Source organism: Centruroides sculpturatus, unplaced genomic scaffold (assembly GCF_000671375.1).
Source record: "Centruroides sculpturatus isolate CEXI.00-Female unplaced genomic scaffold, Cexi_2.0 scaffold1011, whole genome shotgun sequence".
NCBI classification, from domain to species: domain Eukaryota; kingdom Metazoa; phylum Arthropoda; class Arachnida; order Scorpiones; family Buthidae; genus Centruroides; species Centruroides sculpturatus.
The window spans coordinates 154,367-177,637 of record NW_019385189.1 but is presented as its reverse complement, the minus strand read 5'-3'; the positions used below and the strand labels follow the sequence as shown (position 1 = coordinate 177,637).

Sequence of the window (23,271 nt, the reverse complement as noted above, 5' to 3'; positions counted from 1 at the left end):
ACTGGTAAGAAAAATTGGGAGGAAGAAGAGAAAAAAATTCAGGATATATATATATATTTTTTTTTATTGTATTATTTAATCTATCGATATATTTGAGAAAATTTTGATAGTTTTCCAGTAGTAATAATGAAGCGAAATATTTCATGAATGTAATTTGCAAGACGAAAATTGAATCATTTCAGAATCCCGATGATAGAGGTGCATTTAAATAAAATATCTGAGGAAATGACATTCCTCCTTTCCAGTAACCGTTACCTTTTAGTTCGCCTTTCCGTCGCTAGGGCGTGCTGACCAGCAAAACGTGATATACTATTCTTACTCATCCACGTGTCTGAAGTCAGTCTCTCCTCCTCAGCGCTGTTGTTCGGGTCGTTTCTGCAATTGGGACGGCGTTGCAACGATCCCAGGCGTGCAAACAATGGTTTGGCATTGTATTATAGGATCACTGTTGATGCTAGCTAAAGGTCAGTCCAATCTCCTTAAATTACTTCCTCGTTAGACTCACACAAATGATTTTTTTTGCATTGTTTCTTCGATACTTTCTCTAATTAATTAGCTTTCTATATATATATATATATATATATATTTATTATTTTTAGAATTATAATTAATTTAAATTCAATTATATTTTATAATTGAAAAAAATCCCATTAAAAAGTAGTCTTTATTGTTAATTCTATTGTTTCCTTTTTATATATTGAATTAATACTGAGTGCCTGAATATAATGCAAAGTAAATTCATGCAAGTTCTTAGCATACACGTATATTGAATTTTAAATTTTGAGAAGAGATCAACAATATTGTTATTGCACATCATGAGATAAACTCAATGGATTTTCCCAGTGGATAGAATTGTAATACTGAAGCATTTTCTCCACTTCTAGACAGAATGATAAATGAAATTGAACTATTCCCATCCAAACTTTGGCACAAAAGTAGAACCCATTGCTATAAAATTTCTCGATTGCCTATTTATTCACTAAGTTTAATTATAAAATAAACTTTAAATTCTTCTCATTATATATTTTTATTAAAATTTAAAATAGCTTTTATATAATTTAATGCACGTTTCTTTGATATTTTTATTAATTAATTAATTTAATTATTTGCTTTTCTTTTCATTAAAATTTTCCTATAAAATTTATGAAAATTTAATGTTTGTTACTTACTCATTTTTGAGTGCAATCGAATAAAATTCGTGTCAAAATTCTTAAGCAGAGAAAATTAATTTTAGTTTGATTGCTAACTTTCCTAATCAGCCTGTTAATTAATTGCCAATTAATTAAAAATACAATTAAATAAATTTTTAAGTAAAAGGCTAAGTTTATGAACTTTGTTAATTTAAAATGTTAGAAAATTTTAAAATACAATTATTATAATTCTCCTAGGAGTCATAAATATATTCGAAATGTATAGATCTTTCCATTAATTATTTCTAGGCCTATATTTATTTCCTTGTATAAATTAATCTTATAATATTAAATTATATTTCTATTGTTATTCAAATGATTTATAAATGATTTTCAAACAATAATGTTGATTATGCATCAAAGAATCGCTTCTACTGATTACTGTGATTTGAAAGGAAGTTATTTGTCAACATAATTGTAATCCCTATCATTGTTTGTATCGAGCAATTAATGAGAAATATGGGTTAATAATTATTCCAAAACATTAAAATAGATATCATTAAATATTCAAATTTTTCATTTTTTTTTATATGCATTTTCTGGATGCGAATGCTTATATGTTACATCTGTTCGTGTGTAATTATTTAAAAGCTTCACTTATTTATTTATTTATTTGCATTTTTTCCCTTCTGAAACATGTTAAATTATTATGGAAGACTTCTGCTTTGGATTTTGGATTTTATTTTTTTTATTTTTCTGCTTTGAATCATTCTGAACATCTCACATTTTCGTGTTTCTGGTTTATTGCTTTATATTTTATGCAATTCTAAAAAAATAATTTTTAAATTTTCTGTTTAGAATTTTCTAAATTTCTAAAAATTTTTTAGTATTATTTCTCATTTTTATGCACTTTTACTCATTACAGAAGACTTTTTTTTCTGTTTTGGATCATTTTAAACATCTCAGATTTGTATATTTCAACTTTATTGTTTCATAATCTAAATAAATTTTAAAATATTTTCTAAAATTTTTATTTATTTAATTTTTTATCACGACCATTGTCTTAACTTCTATTCTTCCATTCAGTCAACACAAGAAGTTTTTCCCCTGATGAATTCTCATGATCATGTTAAGTGCTTAGTAATAAATAAAAGATTACGTTAAAATATAAATAAGCCCTTATTTATTCGCGAATGTTTAACAATTTAAATCGTTTTATTATCATTTAAACTATTTTTTTCCTTTGCATTTATTAAAACATACGATATTAATACTTCATCTAAAAATGTATTTTACACCTCAACATTAATATTAAAAAAAAAATAGTAATTGCAAGCTATTTTAAATAAAATTAAACATTATAATTAAAAATCTAGCATGTTTGTAGTATGAAAAAGTAAAAAATTTAATGGTTAATAGGAATGTTTTCACTCGATTTAAAATGTAATCACAATCAGTAAAGTTGAAATGAGACTTTAATTAATATATAAATGTAACATAATTACTTTTTTAAAGAACATTCAAGTAAAATAATGCTTTTTAGTGACTTAAATAGTTATGGAAACGTTAACCTTTCCATCATAACTGGTAAGAATAATTGCCGTTTAACTGTTTCAGACATCGTTTCGTTAGTAGCGATCAACAGAAATGGCAAAATGCCAGAACAATTTCTTCTTCTTCTTTTTTTTTTGAAATCCTCTAAAAATTGTAACTGCTACCATAAGTTGAAGAATGCAGGGGTATTAAAGTTTCGAAATAAATGTTTTGCGTTTCAAATATTGAGTTAATAAAAATGAATTATCATAATATTATTAAAGGAAAAGTAATATGTTGCACTGAAAATGGAATTTTTATCTAATTTTCTGTTAAAATTATTGCTTAAATTCTTCAATATCTATGAATTTTTTTTCTTTCTTTTTGACCTTTTAATATCTGGCCCAATGTTAAATTCTACAAAGTTTTTATTTTGGAAATTATAAAGTTTGTTAAAGGGCTTAAGGGACTTTTTGAGAAGAAAACGGATCGTCATTTTAATTTCCTGAGCCTTTTTTTTTCTTTTCTTCTTTTACCTCCCGAGAGATGGCAAAACGTTAGAAGAACCTGGTACTCTTCTTAATTAAACGACTGTATTTTAAGAAAATTATAGCAGCAACCTTAAAAGATAAAAATACAACTTATTAAAAATTTATCCTTTATAACTGGTAAGAAAAATTGGGAGGAAGAAGAGAAAAAAATTCAGGATATATATATATATTTTTTTTTATTGTATTATTTAATCTATCGATATATTTGAGAAAATTTTGATAGTTTTCCAGTAGTAATAATGAAGCGAAATATTTCATGAATGTAATTTGCAAGACGAAAATTGAATCATTTCAGAATCCCGATGATAGAGGTGCATTTAAATAAAATATCTGAGGAAATGACATTCCTCCTTTCCAGTAACCGTTACCTNATGGTTTCGCTAACTTGGATCAATGTTTCTTTTAATAAAGATTGTCCTTCGTTGTAATTTATTGTTTTATTTTCTATCACCTTGACATCATTTACAGAAATATTCATTTGTCTAATTTCATTTATGATATTTATTTATTTATTTCTATCTGGTAAGGGATTTATTAGCAATATTTTATAGAAAAAATATTAATTAATTTTAAAAACAATACATTAAATAATAATTTCTTTTTTTTTTCTATTTTCATTTTTAATCGAATTTTACGCTTAATCCTCTCTTTAAGTATTTAAATATCGAATTAAATTTGATTTTTTTAAAGCTATCGTTTACATATTTTAAATGTGTAATTAATAAATTACTTTTTTAAAGAAAAAAAAATTTATCTAAATACATAAATTTAAGTAAAATCTTTCTTTATGTTAGAATTGAATTGAATTTTTCTTTTTGTAATTTTAAATTGCTGTATTTAATTGGTGTAGTTTGAAGAATAATATTTTTACTTTATGCAAGGACTGTCTGTTTTTTTTTTGTTGTTGAATATTAAACAGGGTGGCCCATAATTCAGTTAACAATTATAATGATTAAATTGTCTCGTTGAAATAATTTATTAAAATCGTTAATGAGACTATTTTTACTCGGCACATTCTCATAAATTGATGAGTTAATTGCAAACACAGTTAACTGACTTTTGAGACTCGCTGCACATTTAAATTTTGTTAGAATTTCTTTAAAATTGAAGCATTCTGTACATTATCAGGGACATAAATTAGGATCTTACCAAGAATAAAAGACATTTTTGTCTGAATTTCAGTATCTTCTTTTGAATCGACTTGAAATTTGCATACTAAAATGTTAATGTATGTGGCTATTTATTTATTAAAAACATTGATTATCAATTCACAGACATTTTTCGTGATGAAAATAATTATCAAATAATATAAATTTTATCGAGAAAAATTTATATAAATTCCTTTCTTTTTTACTATATTTTATATATAATACTGGATCAAATATTAATATTTCTTGAAGGGTGAAAAAGCAATATTGTAATAATTTTAGAATTTTTATGGCAATTTTATTGATTTTATTCATCGAAGATATTTTTAACGCCATGCAATCTTTAATATATATGGAGAGTATCTGGAAAATTATTTGTTGAAGTTGACTTTAAAATTTGAACGTGTTACGACCCTAAAACTTGATTTGAGGTCACGTTAAGTCAAAACCTATCAACTACATCTGTATACTCCTCAGGGTATCGATGATGTCTGCTTATAAGAGAATGAAGAAATGATTTCTCTCGTGCTTGTCGAAACCTTTAAATTTCTTCTCATAACTCCAGAGCATGGTAAACTTTTGAAGTGTCATCCAATATAAATGTTTTTAATATTCAAGAATTTCTTACAAGAAGTTTTAAAATGGTTATTTAGAACATTCACCAATTTTAAAATTGATTTCTTAGTTTATTATGCTAAATAGTATTTTTAAATTTAAATTTAAAGCTTATCTTGGCGCGTTATAACTTCATGAGACCCAGGCGAATTTGAATTAGGGAGTTCCATGTATAGTGTTGACTTCAGATTTTTTTCTTTGAGGGAAATAGTTTCTTATAAAAGATTGGTTTGGGGCGCCATGTTGGTGTGGGCCCCATGCAATTTCACTTTTTTGCCATGTACACTACAGTAAGATTCAATGAAGTGCCTACAAGTCTGGTATCAATTCTCTACATAATCAAGTATATTTAAGACTTAAATTTATTATAAAATATAATATAAATTTTTCTATTTTGTTATAAATAGATGTTGTAATCTTTAACACTTACATTTTACCATCGACATAAATAAATAAATAAATTCAATATTTTAAAACATTTATATAAAAACCCATTATATTAAAACCTCTTTTATAATAACATCGACTTTTTAAGTAAATTATTCCAATTGAAAGAATGAAATTATTATTATTATTATTATTATTTCTGTTGAAGTTTCAATAATTTTAATAAATCTTAATAAGGTCATTCATTTTTATTTTTCATCGTTCTGAATTCAAAAAAAAAATTTTCAGCTTGTTTAAAAAAACGAAGACAAAAACTAAATTTTTCAATGGAAAAAGGACAAACTTTACTGTTTCATATTCTTCTGAATGAATATTTCAGTTATACTTCAGATTTTTGGAAAGAGTTCAAACTTAGTTCATAGAGAAGTAATAAAAATTCCATTGAGTTGTGTTAAGATTCTTGTAGAAGTGATGTAAGTTTTTTTCTTGTTTTTCGTATAAAAATGATCAACTAAACATATTTATTATGTTTGAAAGGTCCAAGAAAATATGATAGTTAGAAGTTATTTTTTTTTTATATTAATAAATTTAATGATGCCTTACAGGAAGAGCTCAATGACTTTTAACAAGAGACGATCGTTTAAGCTTATTATTTTAAAGGGGTAAAATGCGATATTTTATTACATTAGATTCTGCCAAAGATGAAAATATATTATAATTAAAAATGTTTAATATTTTATTGTAAAGAAAACAATATAATTATCTTTGACTCTGCTAGAAGACAAAAGAAAAAAAACAAAAAGAAATTTACTTTTCATTAAAACACAATAAGAAGAAGAAGAAAAAAAAATTCTTTTCTGGTTTGTTTATTTCTTTCGATCAAAATTGTAAACTCGTTACTGCAAAAAAACTAAAAAGAGTAAATTTATTTACTTAAAAACTTTTTCAAACTTGTATAAACAAACAAAGAAAAAAAATCTTTGAAAAGGGAAAACTGTAGTTAAAAATATTGTCTTATTCTACTCAAAAATTTCTGCTTTAACACGTCAAAATTATTACACAAAATATAAAAAATGTATATTTTTGTTTTCTAAGATTAAATTTAGTATATGTTGAGTGAAATGTTTGTTGGTTCTTGATGCTGTTGGACTACTGGAACGGTCTATCAACGAATGTAAATTTAATCTTATATATCATGTTATCTTTTTCTACTTGATAGACAATAAATGATTATCTTTATAATATTCTGCACACTTCTTAAGTCATACACAAAGTATTCAAATTTCCATTATAATTTCATATATATATAATATAAATTATAAATGAACTAGTGTTAAAATATTGTGATTTTAAACTATAAGCTACTATATATATAATTTTTTACATCATTATAAGTAATAAAATTTTCTATCAGCAACATTTTTTATTATGAAAATCATTTTTCAGCTGTTCTTCATATCCTGATAATGGCTGCAAGAAAAGCTGAAAATGTTTGATTTTTATATAAAAAAGTATGGCTGATAAAGATTTTTACTATTTATCATTTACGAATAACCATTTAAGAATATTATTACATTACTTTTTATGCATACATTAATGTTTAAAGTAAACACAAGACCCACGTTCTAGATCAATTCTTGATTTTTCTTCCTAAAACCTCTACAGTGTTCCTTCCACCCTTGTTTATGTAGTCAAACTGTTTTTTTACATATTGATTTATATATATATAATATATATATATATATATATTATATACTTATATACTATATTAAAATTAGTTATAAAGATATAAACAGCTTATAGATAAGACTTAATATAAGTTATAAAAATAATAAAATTTTTAAAATTTAATTAATTAAAGTCATGTTTTTGATTACAGAAATCAATTATAAGTGATCAACAATTTTATTTTCATAATTCTCTGTAATAATTAATCATAAAATAAATTCTATTTAACTAATTATTTAATAACTTTTTAAAATTTCTCATTAGAGTGTTAATAAAAAGTAATTTTTAATTTTATATTTTAAAAAGATAGGCGTATCATTTCTAATTAATAAAATTAATTAAGATAATTAGAATTGAATTTTAGAAAAAGGTTTAAAATTAAAGAATCTGTATGGTTTTTTTCTGCGTATAAAAAATATAATATTATTTTATGTTAACTCACTTTATTATAAAATATATTACTATATAAATAATTCAAAACGTAGGAAATAAGTATTAACATATAAATATCCTTCGTAAATATATTAAGAATAGAAAACTCCTGTATTTAAAGCAAATATTAAACTTTTAAACGATTTTTGAAGCTCATAATTTCTTAAATTTCACAACTAAGAATACATTAACTTATTTAAATACAAGTAAATATTCATAGTTAAGTAATGTTAGGAAGATACGAACTTTATTTTATTAATCATCAATAAGCATTTAAACCGAATTTCGATTAGCCCTGTACAACATTAAATTGATACAAAGTACATAACATACGGTCATAGTAACTAGGATTAGAAGATATAAGCGTTCTTACGTGCCTTGTGGTTATTTTAATATTGTATCATTAACAATCCCATCTAACAAGTTTATTACTCCTTTCATTGGTGTACATACCGCAGTATCACACAGCGCTGGACATTGTCATTTTGACTGTCTAATAACTTATTTCCAATTTCTCCCAGGTGACAGAATGGGTTGTGTTATCTGCACAAACCACACCCAGGTTAGCACTGCCTCGGGAATAAAGAATCATCATCTACAGATACTTTAGTTATTATCGTGTTATGAGTCTCTATTTTAGCCATAGTTTTTGCCTCGATTTCTTTGAAAATTGCTCAAGTTTTGTATTAATTCTTAGGAAAAAAAATATATGAAAATTATCTCGAGTTTCTTAAGTTTTTTTTTTTCACGTATTATATTTTTACTTTCCTTACTGTTACAGAGGAGTCGAATTTTGATCCTCTGGGACTTCTCGATATTTTAAGATTACCTTAATTCAAAAACAATAAAGAAGGGAATAAAGTTCTGTCCTTTATTTTACTTTATATCTCAGGATCCTAAGGATTTAACATTTTAAAATTAGGCAAGAATACTTCTATATATATGAGGCATTGAAGCTATTAAATTTTGATAATGATAAGTCAAGAGGGAGGGAAGATAGAGGTGGTAGAAGGTCATATCTCGAATAAAAACTTAATGAAAATATTACTCGTGATTATCATTTATAATTTTTAAAGATAATTTTGAAGATATATTTATTAGTTATTTACTTATACTCTTTTAAAGTTAAACAATGTAACTCGTGATGTAAGAATTGGAAAGGAGCCATGTACAAGTAGAAAAATGGATGGTTGGAGTCAGTAACTGCGTTTCTTCCGATCAGTTGTGTTCTTTTTTTTTTAATTTCCCCTTAGCTTCAGATTAACACGATAGGAAGACATCGCATGTAATCCTTCAATCATTTTTGTCAGAAAATCGTTATCTTTATACTAGTTTAAAATAGATCAGCTAAAATTGATCAGATGTAAAAGCATTTCTGTCAATCTAACCTTGAAGGTGTATTAATAGAGAGGGAAAAAACTATCCGTTGGGAATTAGACAGTCATTAGCTTTCATAAACAAGATTATGGATGACAGAAATTTTATCACTTCTCTATTTGATCTCAATTATCTGAGGTTATCATTTGAAATCGGTCATTAAAAACTATTAAATAATAAACTTTTTTGATTGAATTAAATTTATTTTTCAGAGAATTTTAAATAAAAAGTTTTAATAAATTTAATTTAATTTTTTAAGCGATTTTTTTAATAAATTAAACTTAATAATTATATGTGGTAAGATAATGCAGAAATTATAAAATAAGTTGAAGAAAAAGAAAAGAAGAAAAAAAAACGCATATTTTATCAATTTGACTACACCAAAGCAAAATAAATTATACAAGATTTTATTATTTTATTTTGGATTAAAATTTTAATGAGAAAAAATTAATTTTGCAATGTAAAAATATATCTATGTAATTAAAAAAGCTAAGAATTAATTTAAAATTATTTTGTAGCTCTTTGTAGATGTTTAAGATAAGTTTAAAAATATAATAAACTATATAANTCTTCTACCGAAAAAAAATAAAAAAATACACTGCCCAAATCTTAATTTAGCAGAATTTAATTACGAATCTTTAGATAAATTATTCTTACAGAATTCGAGACATTGTTCCCAGCCACCGATTTTAATATTGAATCGGTCGTAAATACAAAAGATATAATTTTTATTATGAAATATTTGATTAATTATAAAAGTAGAGAGAGTTAAATGTACTTTAGTTTTTCAGAATAGTAAATTAAAATTAAATTAAATTTAACGTTAAAAAGTATAAATTTACTATAATCATTTTAGGAGTGTGTGATTCATAAACCGCTGAACTTATATATATGATTACTTTGAGGTCATTGACAAGAGATAATTAGTTTCTCGGATAATTATCGCCACTACTTTTAAGCAATTGAATAATAGTCGTTAAAGATTTACATTAACGGTTTATACGTATGAATATCGTCATTTAAAATATTAAATAATAAATTAAAATAAATAAGAAGTAACAAGTATGAATATTTTATAATCAAGATTAGCTCACTTATTTTCAATTGAACGTTAGAATTTTATCCTACAAAATTTATTAAATAAATTATTGTATAATTTTGGTTAGGGACAGTCCATTAATTACGTGTACAAGTTTTCGGACCCCTTTAACTTCCTGTTTTGTACAATAAGACGCTTTTGACATACTCCCCTTTAATTACGTGTGTACAATAATTTGTGGACCCCCGACTTTAAAAAAGTTCAGCAAATATTTTCTAACTGCTAATTAACTGACATAACTAGTAATTAGTCTTGTGAGAACAAATATGCCACTAATACCACTAAAAAAAGACAATACCTCGACCCTCCTCTCCATTGTGTACAGTACAATAATGTACTTTCTTGGACCCCCTTAAACTGTAGGCGTAATTAATAGACGACATTATAAGATTTACGTCTTCTTAGACTAAATCGTAAGCCGAATTATACGTTTTATAAATGTTAAAATTAAATAATGTTAAATAAAACGGGCGCAAGGACACATGCCATTCTTATTTCATTAAAATTAAATAATTTAAGTAGCGTTTCACATCATATAACTATACTGTTCTCTTCTAAAGCTTAGTATTATGTAAATAGATATTTAGAAAACGTCAGGCTACATGAATAATTAATTAGAATAAAATAGAAGAATAAAAACATTATTTACTCGAGTTTAAATTTCTTTCTTAGTAGTGATACATGCTTTAAACATAAGTCATCAATATTTCTCTCATCCATCAAGTGTCTTGAAAGCATTCCATATTAATGCACATATAATAAATTTAAAGAATTAATATCGTCTTTGGCCATTTTCTTTCTTGGTATAAAATAATTTACGATATATTTTAAAACCGAATGATAAGTTAAAACGATAAGAATTTTATGAATCGAAGGGAAAAAATAGTGCTGAAATGTGTAAAGTATGGCATAATTCGTAGTTTAGATTGATCTTCCTCATCTTTCTGCTCCCGTTTTTATTTTTATATATATATATTTTTAAATTTTTTGTTAATAAAATAAATCAATTTTCCTCATCTTCTTCTTCATCTAAAGAATCAAGCAGATATATGCAGTAATATCTGCATGACAAGGAAGCAGTTTTAACTAAGGTTACAGTCGTTTAATGCTGTGAATAACAATAGGAAAGGCTAGGAAAACATTTTCGGAGTTTAATATTTTTGTATAAAATACTGTGAGGACCCGAACANATTCGCGAAAAAAAAACAATTGCATTGTTCAATCGAGACACCTAATCCGTTTCCTTATCGACTGAAAAGGAGCTCTTAATTTTCGATCGAACCCATAATTCGGACCTCTCAATCGACCCCTGTTCGGGTCCTCACAATACCACAGAATTTTTCTCTTATGAGAAAAATGATTATGTTCTTTATAATTGTTTGCATTCAACAGAAATGAGTTTCTTGATATGAAAGTACTGTATACATCTGCTTTTCTTTCAAACAATACAAGAAAAAAAGACTGTTTGGAATCCCTTCCCTTGGCGATAAAAGAAATTATTAAATGTTATTATTATATGAAATTTCAACTTAGAATATTTTGAATAAATTCTCTCTTATAATAATAAAATCAAAACACTAAAAAATTTAAATAACATTATCTGTGATAAATTGCAAGCATTTTTTTGCTATTTATATCCGTAATGCACATAGTTTATTATTTATAAGAAAGCTAAGAATTTTATAAATTTTAAAAATACTCTTATTATATAATTTATAAAAAAATTAATTTTAATCTGAGGATTATTTTATTGTTTACTATGGCCGTTCAGCAAAACTTCAGGCGGCCTCACTTTTTTTAGATAGCAATTTGATGCTACCTCAATTATTTTTTAGTATTTTTTTTAATACTAATTATCTGATAATAACGAAGTGAGGCTTGAACAGTTCACTTTTTTTTCTGATTTTATATATTTTATTATTTTTAAAGTTTTCTCGCGACTCCTTTGAGGGGGTGGCCATTCATTATATGCATACCATTGATGTAAGGGTTGTAATTGCAAACCTATGAGCATTGTAAACTTCTTAATCTGTTTAAAAACGTTAAATTTATTGACTAATATTTGATATTATAATTTTAATTTTAATTTGCTGTTTATTTTCATAATATCTGGCTAAAATAGATGTATAATAAAAAGTGTATAGTTCCTTATTATCTTGTCTACAATTTTTAAAATCAGTCAATAAGAGGGTAGAACCTCTTCAACAAATCAAGGACATGTTATAAATATCTGTTACCTGTCTAGAAAATATTTAATAACGAAAGTGCTCTCTTCTCTTTTCACAAAGTTCTTACCGGAACGTCCTTTTAAAGCTTTGACAAAAACTCATCTATTAAAAGCCCTTTTTTCCTCCTTTAATCTCTATTTAAAGCTCGATTCTCGAATTAAATTAATGAGTTTTTTGAATATCCACTTAAATTGATTTTCTCTTTAAGTTCAGGATTAACAATTCCTCTATCATTACGATATCCTCAATTTCAAAGAATTTCGATAGCATAAGAAAGAAGAAGAAGAAGAAGAAGAAGAAGAAGAAAATAAAACAACTTTGCAGCCTCAATAGTAATTCTAAAGGTAAATAAAAAACCTTCAAACTCTAACAATGTTTACAAAGTCGATCCAAAGTATCAGAAGCAGTTAAGCCTGACAGAGATAAGGTCGAACTGAGAAATGAAGCAAGAATAAAAAAAAACTCCAAAAAAAATTTTCCCCCCCTCTTCCAATAATGCAACTCCTAACCCAGCTTCGGTGGTCAGCGTTATCTTGTACTTAATGAGGTGAGGAGCTGCAAAAAAAGCTGCGCGACGTGTGCTCTTCCATCCCTCTGAAAGACCAATGGTAAGTCGCCACGCTTTAACAGCTGTAATTGTGATGGCCGGATCCAAAATAAGGCTCTGTTAGTAATTCAGAAGAAGGAAAAAAAGAGGAGTAAGATCTTACGCTACAGTTTTGTAATGTAATTTCTAACATCGTTCATTGATTGTTCAAACAGTCAATCAACAGTAGTACGTTGTCTGTAACAGAATCAAAGAAATGGAAGAAAGAGTTGATTGAATTACGGCCTCTTTTAATTCTTTACCACCTGGATGCAGAGATAATCAAATTGATGTAATCTTCTTGCTTGACGCATTGTGTACATTCTTTGTTCGTCGAAAGGTGACTAACATTGATTAAGTAAAACTCCATGTGTGACTTTGAAAAAGTAAACAATTATAGAGCCTGTCTCCCTTTAAAGTTATTGTGGGCTGCTTAAATAATTACGAAAAAAAGATCAAAAACTTTATTTAATCAACTGAATGATTCTTCTACCGAAAAAAAATAAAAAAATACACTGCCCAAATCTTAATTTAGCAGAATTTAATTACGAATCTTTAGATAAATTATTCTTACAGAATTCGAGACATTGTTCCCAGCCACCGATTTTAATATTGAATCGGTCGTAAATACAAAAGATAAAAGCTTATAAAAGAAAGCATTATTCTAAACTCATTAAAATAGATAACTTTATCCTTTAAAACAGAGAAAAGTGCATCTAATATGCATTTGCAATATAATGTCACTGTACAAAGCTTGCGATAGGATACACTCGAGTGTTGTATATTTAATATGGTAAATGTCAAACAAAATACGTGGAATTATACTGTATTGTCTCGCTCCAAAAATTTTATTTTGCAAATAAATTTCAAATAGGGCCTCTTAGATAAGAAAAGCCTCAAGTTCTTAAGGCCTCAAGTTATTAAAAAAAAGAAACAGAATTAAAAATTATTATTTTATTTTCATATTTGACGAAAAATAAAGGTTTTTTCCCACCCATTAATTCTTAATGAAATGAATGATATTTAACAAATATTTTTTGATGCCTAGTAAATATGAGGCCTGTTGAAACTGATTTAAAATATTTGAATAATTTTAATATTTCTATTGTATTAATTGATCATAAAATTATTAAGAATAAATTTTAATTTGAATAAAACGTAAAATATTTATTATCTTAAAAATATTCTAACATATATTACGAATGACTTTATCATTTTGAGTTTACTCTTTGAAATTATTTATATTTTTAATCACTTTGAAAGTTATATTATTCGACTTTTAATTACTGTATAAATTTTATCGTTTTGATCATCATATGCTATATGAATCCATGATATTTTCTAATCCATGCTTGTAACAGTATCATTTAAATTAAAACAGTGTGTCTACTACACTAAATTCTATTTTGATCTTTCATGTTATATAAATATTTCAAGTTTACATTAATTTACTGTGTATAAAAGTTATGATATGACCCTGAAATGAGAAATAATTAATGTTTTAATTATTATTAACATAATTTAAATTTTAATATTAATTTTCTTGGTTTTTACCTGAAGCATGTTTTACTAGTAGGCCTATACTTTACTACAAATATATACTCTATGTTCTACTAAATTTATGATAGCAATATTCAATAAAACATAATCTATCAGCAATTCAATGTGCTTCTCCATCTATTCTGGATGTTATTTATTATTTTCAATATCCCAGTATAAGATGCAATTGGTATCAAGAACAGTAGGAACCTTTATGATAATAGCGTATGAATAAACGTAACTAAAGAAGCTAAAATAGAGAAAAATACAATATAATATTTTTTAGAAAATTAAACTATTTTTTTAGTGTAAGAAAGAAGAAATTTGTTTGCTTAATTTTGCTTCTTCATTCTCATCCAAAGTAGTCTATTCATTATAAAATTGAATGAAAACGTTTTCTACGAATATATTCGATTATTAGCCAAATATTTAAAATAATGTAAAGACATTTTAGCAAATATAGTTTATATAGATTAAGCTGAGGAGTATTTTGAGGAGGGGGTCTATAGTAGTAACAAGGATAATGGCAAATTTCCTTATACTTTTCCAACTAATCGTTGCTTAGACAATCATATCTCTAACTTATCTTCGTTAAAATCTTTTAATGTTATTTTTTATCTTCTATATTTGGCAGAAGATCGTCATTGTGCACAATGTCTTTCATTACTTTCCAAAGTTACTGTATTTAATTACAGTTTATCTTATACATTAAAGCTAAGTTTATAGACCATTTGTATTTCCTTCAGTTAATTCTCTTTACCTGTTGTAAACCTTTCACTAAACTAAAATAATTTAAATTTGTACAATTTATTTTAATATTATTTGTTGTAAAATTAATAAAATAAGAGAAAAATATGTAATACTCTACTAACTCAAATTACATTCTCTAATCAAATTTCGTACTTTCCTAATTTAATTTTAATTATAAATACTATAAAAATGAAAATTTTATGTATTTAAATTACTTAATTAATAAATATATTTATTATTTACTAACTCAAAAGAATTTAATCAATACAATTTTTCTAATACAGTTAAATTCTATATTCTAAGATTCTTGTATTNCTACAATGTTTAAAATCAGTCAATAAGAGGGTAGAACCTCTTCAACAAATCAAGGACATGTTATAAATATCTGTTACCTGTCTAGAAAATATTTAATAACGAAAGTGCTCTCTTCTCTTTTCACAAAGTTCTTACCGGAACGTCCTTTTAAAGCTTTGACAAAAACTCATCTATTAAAAGCCCTTTTTTCCTCCTTTAATCTCTATTTAAAGCTCGATTCTCGAATTAAATTAATGAGTTTTTTGAATATCCACTTAAATTGATTTTCTCTTTAAGTTCAGGATTAACAATTCCTCTATCATTACGATATCCTCAATTTCAAAGAATTTCGATAGCATAAGAAAGAAGAAGAAGAAGAAGAAGAAGAAGAAGAAAATAAAACAACTTTGCAGCCTCAATAGTAATTCTAAAGGTAAATAAAAAACCTTCAAACTCTAACAATGTTTACAAAGTCGATCCAAAGTATCAGAAGCAGTTAAGCCTGACAGAGATAAGGTCGAACTGAGAAATGAAGCAAGAATAAAAAAATACTTCGATATATATTTTCCCCCCCTCTTCCAATAATGCAACTCCTAACCCAGCTTCGGTGGTCAGCGTTATCTTGTACTTAATGAGGTGAGGAGCTGCAAAAAAAGCTGCGCGACGTGTGCTCTTCCATCCCTCTGAAAGACCAATGGTAAGTCGCCACGCTTTAACAGCTGTAATTGTGATGGCCGGATCCAAAATAAGGCTCTGTTAGTAATTCAGAAGAAGGAAAAAAAGAGGAGTAAGATCTTACGCTACAGTTTTGTAATGTAATTTCTAACATCGTTCATTGATTGTTCAAACAGTCAATCAACAGTAGTACGTTGTCTGTAACAGAATCAAAGAAATGGAAGAAAGAGTTGATTGAATTACGGCCTCTTTTAATTCTTTACCACCTGGATGCAGAGATAATCAAATTGATGTAATCTTCTTGCTTGACGCATTGTGTACATTCTTTGTTCGTCGAAAGGTGACTAACATTGATTAAGTAAAACTCCATGTGTGACTTTGAAAAAGTAAACAATTATAGAGCCTGTCTCCCTTTAAAGTTATTGTGGGCTGCTTAAATAATTACGAAAAAAAGATCAAAAACTTTATTTAATCAACTGAATGATTCTTCTACCGAAAAAAAATAAAAAAATACACTGCCCAAATCTTAATTTAGCAGAATTTAATTACGAATCTTTAGATAAATTATTCTTACAGAATTCGAGACATTGTTCCCAGCCACCGATTTTAATATTGAATCGGTCGTAAATACAAAAGATAAAAGCTTATAAAAGAAGGCATTATTCTAAACTCATTAAAATAGATAACTTTATCCTTTAAAACAGAGAAAAGTGCATCTAATATGCATTTGCAATATAATGTCACTGTACAAAGCTTGCGATAGGATACACTCGAGTGTTGTATATTTAATATGGTAAATGTCAAACAAAATACGTGGAATTATACTGTATTGTCTCGCTCCAAAAATTTTATTTTGCAAATAAATTTCAAATAGGGCCTCTTAGATAAGAAAAGCCTCAAGTTCTTAAGGCCTCAAGTTATTAAAAAAAAGAAACAGAATTAAAAATTATTATTTTATTTTCATATTTGACGAAAAATAAAGGTTTTTTCCCACCCATTAATTCTTAATGAAATGAATGATATTTAACAAATATTTTTTGATGCCTAGTAAATATGAGGCCTGTTGAAACTGATTTAAAATATTTGAATAATTTTAATATTTCTATTGTATTAATTGATCATAAAATTATTAAGAATAAATTTTAATTTGAATAAAACGTAAAATATTTATTATCTTAAAAATATTCTAACATATATTACGAATGACTTTATCATTTTGAGTTTACTCTTTGAAATTATTTATATTTTTAATCACTTTGAAAGTTATATTACTCGACTTTTAATTACTGTATAAATTTTATCGTTTTGATCATCATATGCTATATGAATCCATGATATTTTCTAATCCATGCTTGTAACAGTATCATTTAAATTAAAACAGTGTGTCTACTACACTAAATTCTATTTTGATCTTTCATGTTATATAAATATTTCAAGTTTACATTAGTTTACTGTGTATAAAAGTTATGATATGACCCTGAAATGAGAAATAATTAATGTTTTAATTATTATTAACATAATTTAAATTTTAATATTAATTTTCTTGGTTTTTACCTGAAGCATGTTTTACTAGTAGGCCTATACTTTACTACAAATATATACTCTATGTTCTACTAAATTTATGATAGCAATATTCAATAAAACATAATCTATCAGCAATTCAATGTGCTTCTCCATCTATTCTGGATGTTATTTATTATTTTCAATATCCCAGTATAAGATGCAATTGGTATCAAGAACAGTAGGAACCTTTATGATAATAGCGTATGAATAAACGTAACTAAAGAAGCTAAAATAGAGAAAAATACAATATAATATTTTTTAGAAAATTAAACTATTTTTTTAGTGTAAGAAAGAAGAAATTTGTTTGCTTAATTTTGCTTCTTCATCCTCATCCAAAGTAGTCTATTCATTATAAAATTGAATGAAAACGTTTTCTACGAATATATTCGATTATTAGCCAAATATTTAAAATAATGTAAAGACATTTTAGCAAATATAGTTTATATAGATTAAGCTGAGGAGTATTTTGAGGAGGGGGTCTATAGTAGTAACAAGGATAATGGCAAATTTCCTTATACTTTTCCAACTAATCGTTGCTTAGACAATCATATCTCTAACTTATCTTCGTTAAAATCTTTTAATGTTATTTTTTATCTTCTATATTTGGCAGAAGATCGTCATTGTGCACAATGTCTTTCATTACTTTCCAAAGTTACTGTATTTAATTACAGTTTATCTTATACATTAAAGCTAAGTTTATAGACCATTTGTATTTCCTTCAGTTAATTCTCTTTACCTGTTGTAAACCTTTCACTAAACTAAAATAATTTAAATTTGTACAATTTATTTTAATATTATTTGTTGTAAAATTAATAAAATAAGAGAAAAATATGTAATACTCTACTAACTCAAATTACATTCTCTAATCAAATTTCGTACTTTCCTAATTTAATTTTAATTATAAATACTATAAAAATGAAAATTTTATGTATTTAAATTACTTAATTAATAAATATATTTATTATTTACTAACTCAAAAGAATTTAATCAATACAATTTTTCTAATACAGTTAAATTCTATATTCTAAGATTCTTGTATTTCTAATCAACGGTACTTATATGTTTATATATATATTTGAAAAATCTAATTTGTATACAGTAAACTATAACATTCTAAAGTTTCATTTTATGTCAATATTCAAAAGGTTAAACACGGATCGGGTCTTGTTTATTTTACTGACTTACTGTTTGCTTTGTCGACTCCCTAATGAGATCGTACTAAGCTTGTACAGAAGTTTGTAATTCCATTCAATGTCAACGTCGAAAAATTAATCATACATCAACAAAATTTCCCCAGAAGCTATTATTCGAAATATTTTGATTTCTACATCTTTGAATATCTGTGGTTCCAGGCTCGGTTTTAATATTCATAAAATTTGTTCGATACAGCTTATAACTATAATTTATCATCATAAAATAGACCATCGATTATCTCGGATATAAGCTACTGTTATTAGGAGGTTCATCGATTGTCTTATAATCTATATTTAGAGTTTTAAAGTTTAAAAAACAGAATAATAGTCACAGTAATTAAAAAAAAATTAAAAACTGGTAACGTTGTTGGAATTCTTTACTTGTTTTTATTTCTAATAATTGTTACATTACTTTTAAGTCTTCAGATAGGTTCGGGAGATAGTAAGGGAATTGGTCCATATCTCCCGAACCAATCGTCCGATTTTCCTGCAAATTTCTAGAAAAATTTTGTCCTAATACAGAAATCGTTCTGTAAAATTTCATAAAATTTCGATAAAAAATACTGGAGTTATTAAGCATCAGATTAGGTGAAAAAAATTGTGTTTCCATATACACGTACACATTAGCATCCATACATAAAGAAAAATCCCCCTAACTTTTTGGGATTTTTCGATGTTTCAAGGTCTCCCGAGTCCAAAAATGTAAAAATCTTGAGAGGAGAGTTATTTTTTGACCGATTGCCATACTTTTCCTCTTATATAACAGCCGGGAAAGTAATAAGAAAATTTAATTTATTATAAAGTATTTTTTCCCTTTCAGAAAGTTAATTTTAAGCTATAATCTTTCGGTTCTTTTGAATTCCCGAGTCTTATTCATATTTTTATTCATTTATTTAATAATTTTCTTATCCAAGATTCATCACGTCCTTAAGAAAAATAAACATTGATATACGAGTACAGTATATTAGAAATGAATATATAATTGTCTAGCGTCTAGTTTGAGCAATTAATTTATTAAAATTTTAATATTTTTAATTTAAAAAGTTAAAGGAAAATATAAATAACTTATTATTTAAATTTAAAATTTATTTTCTCAGACAAATGAACAGTATAAATTTTCAACCAGTTAATTATAATAGTTTGTATCCTTGTCTTATTTATTTTAGGTTTGCTTTGATTTATTTATTTAATATAAGATATGCGGCACTGTATCCTTCAGCAAAATATAAATTTGATTATGTAATTTGCTAGCAAAATATACATGTAACAAACATTTACTCATAGTTTGCAAGAGGATATACAGATATTATTATATAGATAAACAAACCAAAACAAACCTAAAATAATAAGATAGAAGTCTGCAATTAACTCATAAACAGAATTATATTATTGTATTATGTAGTATAATAAGGCATTGGGCATTGCCCATAAATTGGGGCATTGGAACACGTGTCCCAAGTGCCTCAATGTACGATAATACTTATAGAATTTATATAATTTTAAGTAAAGTATAAATATTGGGATGAATTATGCATTAACGAAATGTTACTGTCCAATTGAATTTCTTGAGAGAGTGACTACAACTTATAACAAAAGTTATCTTTTGAAGTTACGTTGCTGTGAAATATTAAATAAGGAACAAATATAAACTATTTATTCTCTTATAATAAGATATCAGCTCGTTAAATTTTAAAAATAAATCTTCAAAAGGAAAAGTTATAAATTGTCATTAAAACTAAAATTATGAAAAATATATTAGAATGGATCTTTAGATGAAAGCAATTTTTGTGGAATTTCTATTAAAGAAAATGCAAATGATTGTAATTAAAATGGTAGGTGTTTGGAACTAGAAGTCAGTACTCTGACGAAAAACAATTTGTTGAAAGGTCATATGAATAGTCTCTGTTATTATTAACGAAATATAAATATTACATTTATCATATTAAATATTTTATATATTACACAATTTCTAGAATTTCGTGATGTTTCGTTGTCATACACGTCAGGAAAAAATTGTTTTTTTTTGTCTGAACTCTGAAAGGCAGCGAATAAATAAATGTTTTATTTAGTCTCCTTTAAATGATTAAAGGCAATGAAATGACTCAGTTAATAGTTAAAGAGAAACAAAAGATGATCTTTCCAACTTTAATCTTCTAAAGTTAAGTCTATGGAAAGAATAATTTATCGCTAACTGACATAGAAAATGATAGTTATTTCATTTAGTTCAATTAGGAATTTCAATCTTATTACTACTTCTTATTTTATATAAGATCTTTCAGATGTTTCATATAATGAACTAAAAAAATTCTCCCTTAAAAAAATAAACCAGCAAAAAGTATTTGTGACATCACCACAATATTGGGCTACAATTTTTAATCAAATTATTAATTCATTTAATTAAATATATGCTCACGATTTTATTAGTATTCTGCCCCTTTACATCATACTTTTCCTAATGACAACAGAGTCATACAATATCCGTATTGAGAATATTTTTGAATTAAAATCACGTGGCAAGAGACCCTGATTAACTATGTACTAACTTCCGGTCTTGACCGGAAGTTAGTACATAGTTAATCGGGGCTTCTTACCCTAAGCTTTCCATATCTACTCTCGACTTTCATCTATCTAATTTTGTTCTTGAGATTAAAGACGGACAGACAGGCAGATTGACGCGAAAATTGCAGGCCAATTAATATACCAGTTTAATAGTGCATAAGCTCTATTGACTCGATAATTTAAAATTAAAAATATGAAAATAATGAAATATATGTATTAAATTCGAATTTTAATCATACATTTTTACAAAAATATTGCATAGATTCATAGATATTTCATAAGAAATTCGACCTATAAATAAATCTTTACTTATATAAAGTGTAAGATAGTCAAATCGATCATGTTATAGCCATAAATCTAATGATACGAGGAATATTTACATACAGGCAATTAACGTTACACGTAAGGTTAATGATCTTGTATAGGAGGAAAAAAAATGATGAATGCATTAATAATATTATTACTGAATCAGTGTTTTATTGATTCAATATTCAAATTCGATACTCAAACAACTATAGACTATAGTTGTATTGATAATTACAGCAGAGAATAGATGAAAATCCATAAATTTTAAAGTATTTTTGTCCGGAAATTTATAATAAATTGCTTCTTAATGCGTAGAAATGGTGATATTTCATAAAGAATTAAATTTATTGATAAATTTTAGCTATAGAAATATACGAAAGTTTCTTATCGATCATGCAATATCCATATATCTAATGAATTGAGAAGATTCGCATGCAAGCAATTAACGTTACATGTAAGGCTAATGTATCTCCTACAGAAAAAAAGTGATGGATGTAATGATGATAATTCTTTATAAATTGGATAAGATATAAATAAAATTATTTATTTAAATCATTATACAAATATTCAGTTTATATTTTCTACAATTTTTTTTTAATTTTGTTTGGCGTCAAGGCAGATTTCCTGCGCCATTAAGCGACTAACTTATATTCTAAGATTCTTGTATTTCTAATCAACGGTACTTATATGTTTATATATATATTTGAAAAATCTAATTTGTATACAGTAAACTATAACATTCTAAAGTTTCATTTTATGTCAATATTCAAAAGGTTAAACACGGATCGGGTCTTGTTTATTTTACTGACTTACTGTTTGCTTTGTCGACTCCCTAATGAGATCGTACTAAGCTTGTACAGAAGTTTGTAATTCCATTCAATGTCAACGTCGAAAAATTAATCATACATCAACAAAATTTCCCCAGAAGCTATTATTCGAAATATTTTGATTTCTACATCTTTGAATATCTGTGGTTCCAGGCTCGGTTTTAATATTCATAAAATTTGTTCGATACAGCTTATAACTATAATTTATCATCATAAAATAGACCATCGATTATCTCGGATATAAGCTACTGTTATTAGGAGGTTCATCGATTGTCTTATAATCTATATTTAGAGTTTTAAAGTTTAAAAAACAGAATAATAGTCACAGTAATTAAAAAAAAATTAAAAACTGGTAACGTTNATGCAAGCAATTAACGTTACATGTAAGGCTAATGTATCTCCTACAGAAAAAAAGTGATGGATGTAATGATGATAATTCTTTATAAATTGGATAAGATATAAATAAAATTATTTATTTAAATCATTATACAAATATTCAGTTTATATTTTCTACAATTTTTCTTTAATTTTGTTTGGCGTCAAGGCAGATTTCCTGCGCCATTAAGCGACTAACTTATCATATTTTTGGCATTTAATTAATATTTATACATCTAAAAATTAATTACAAATATTTTAAAACGTTTATGAAACGTTTCTATATTTAAAAATTGCATTTTTATTCGAATAAATTATATATATTTTGACAGGAACTTAGTAAATAACTATGGTTACTGTTCTGCATAATAATTAC

General features: G+C 25.8%; 1 protein-coding gene across 1 annotated transcript in view; it reads left to right on the top strand.

The window, feature by feature from the left end:
* Window positions 1–353: 353 nt before the first annotated feature.
* LOC111635931 (Down syndrome cell adhesion molecule-like protein Dscam2) overlaps window positions 354–23,271 on the top strand; it is a 61,164-nt gene continuing 38,246 nt past the window's right edge. The window contains exon 1 of the mRNA XM_023381071.1: window positions 354–464. Coding sequence (XP_023236839.1) covers window positions 419–464 — 46 coding nt within the window. The 5' untranslated portion in view covers window positions 354–418. The remainder of the gene's footprint in view (window positions 465–23,271) is intronic.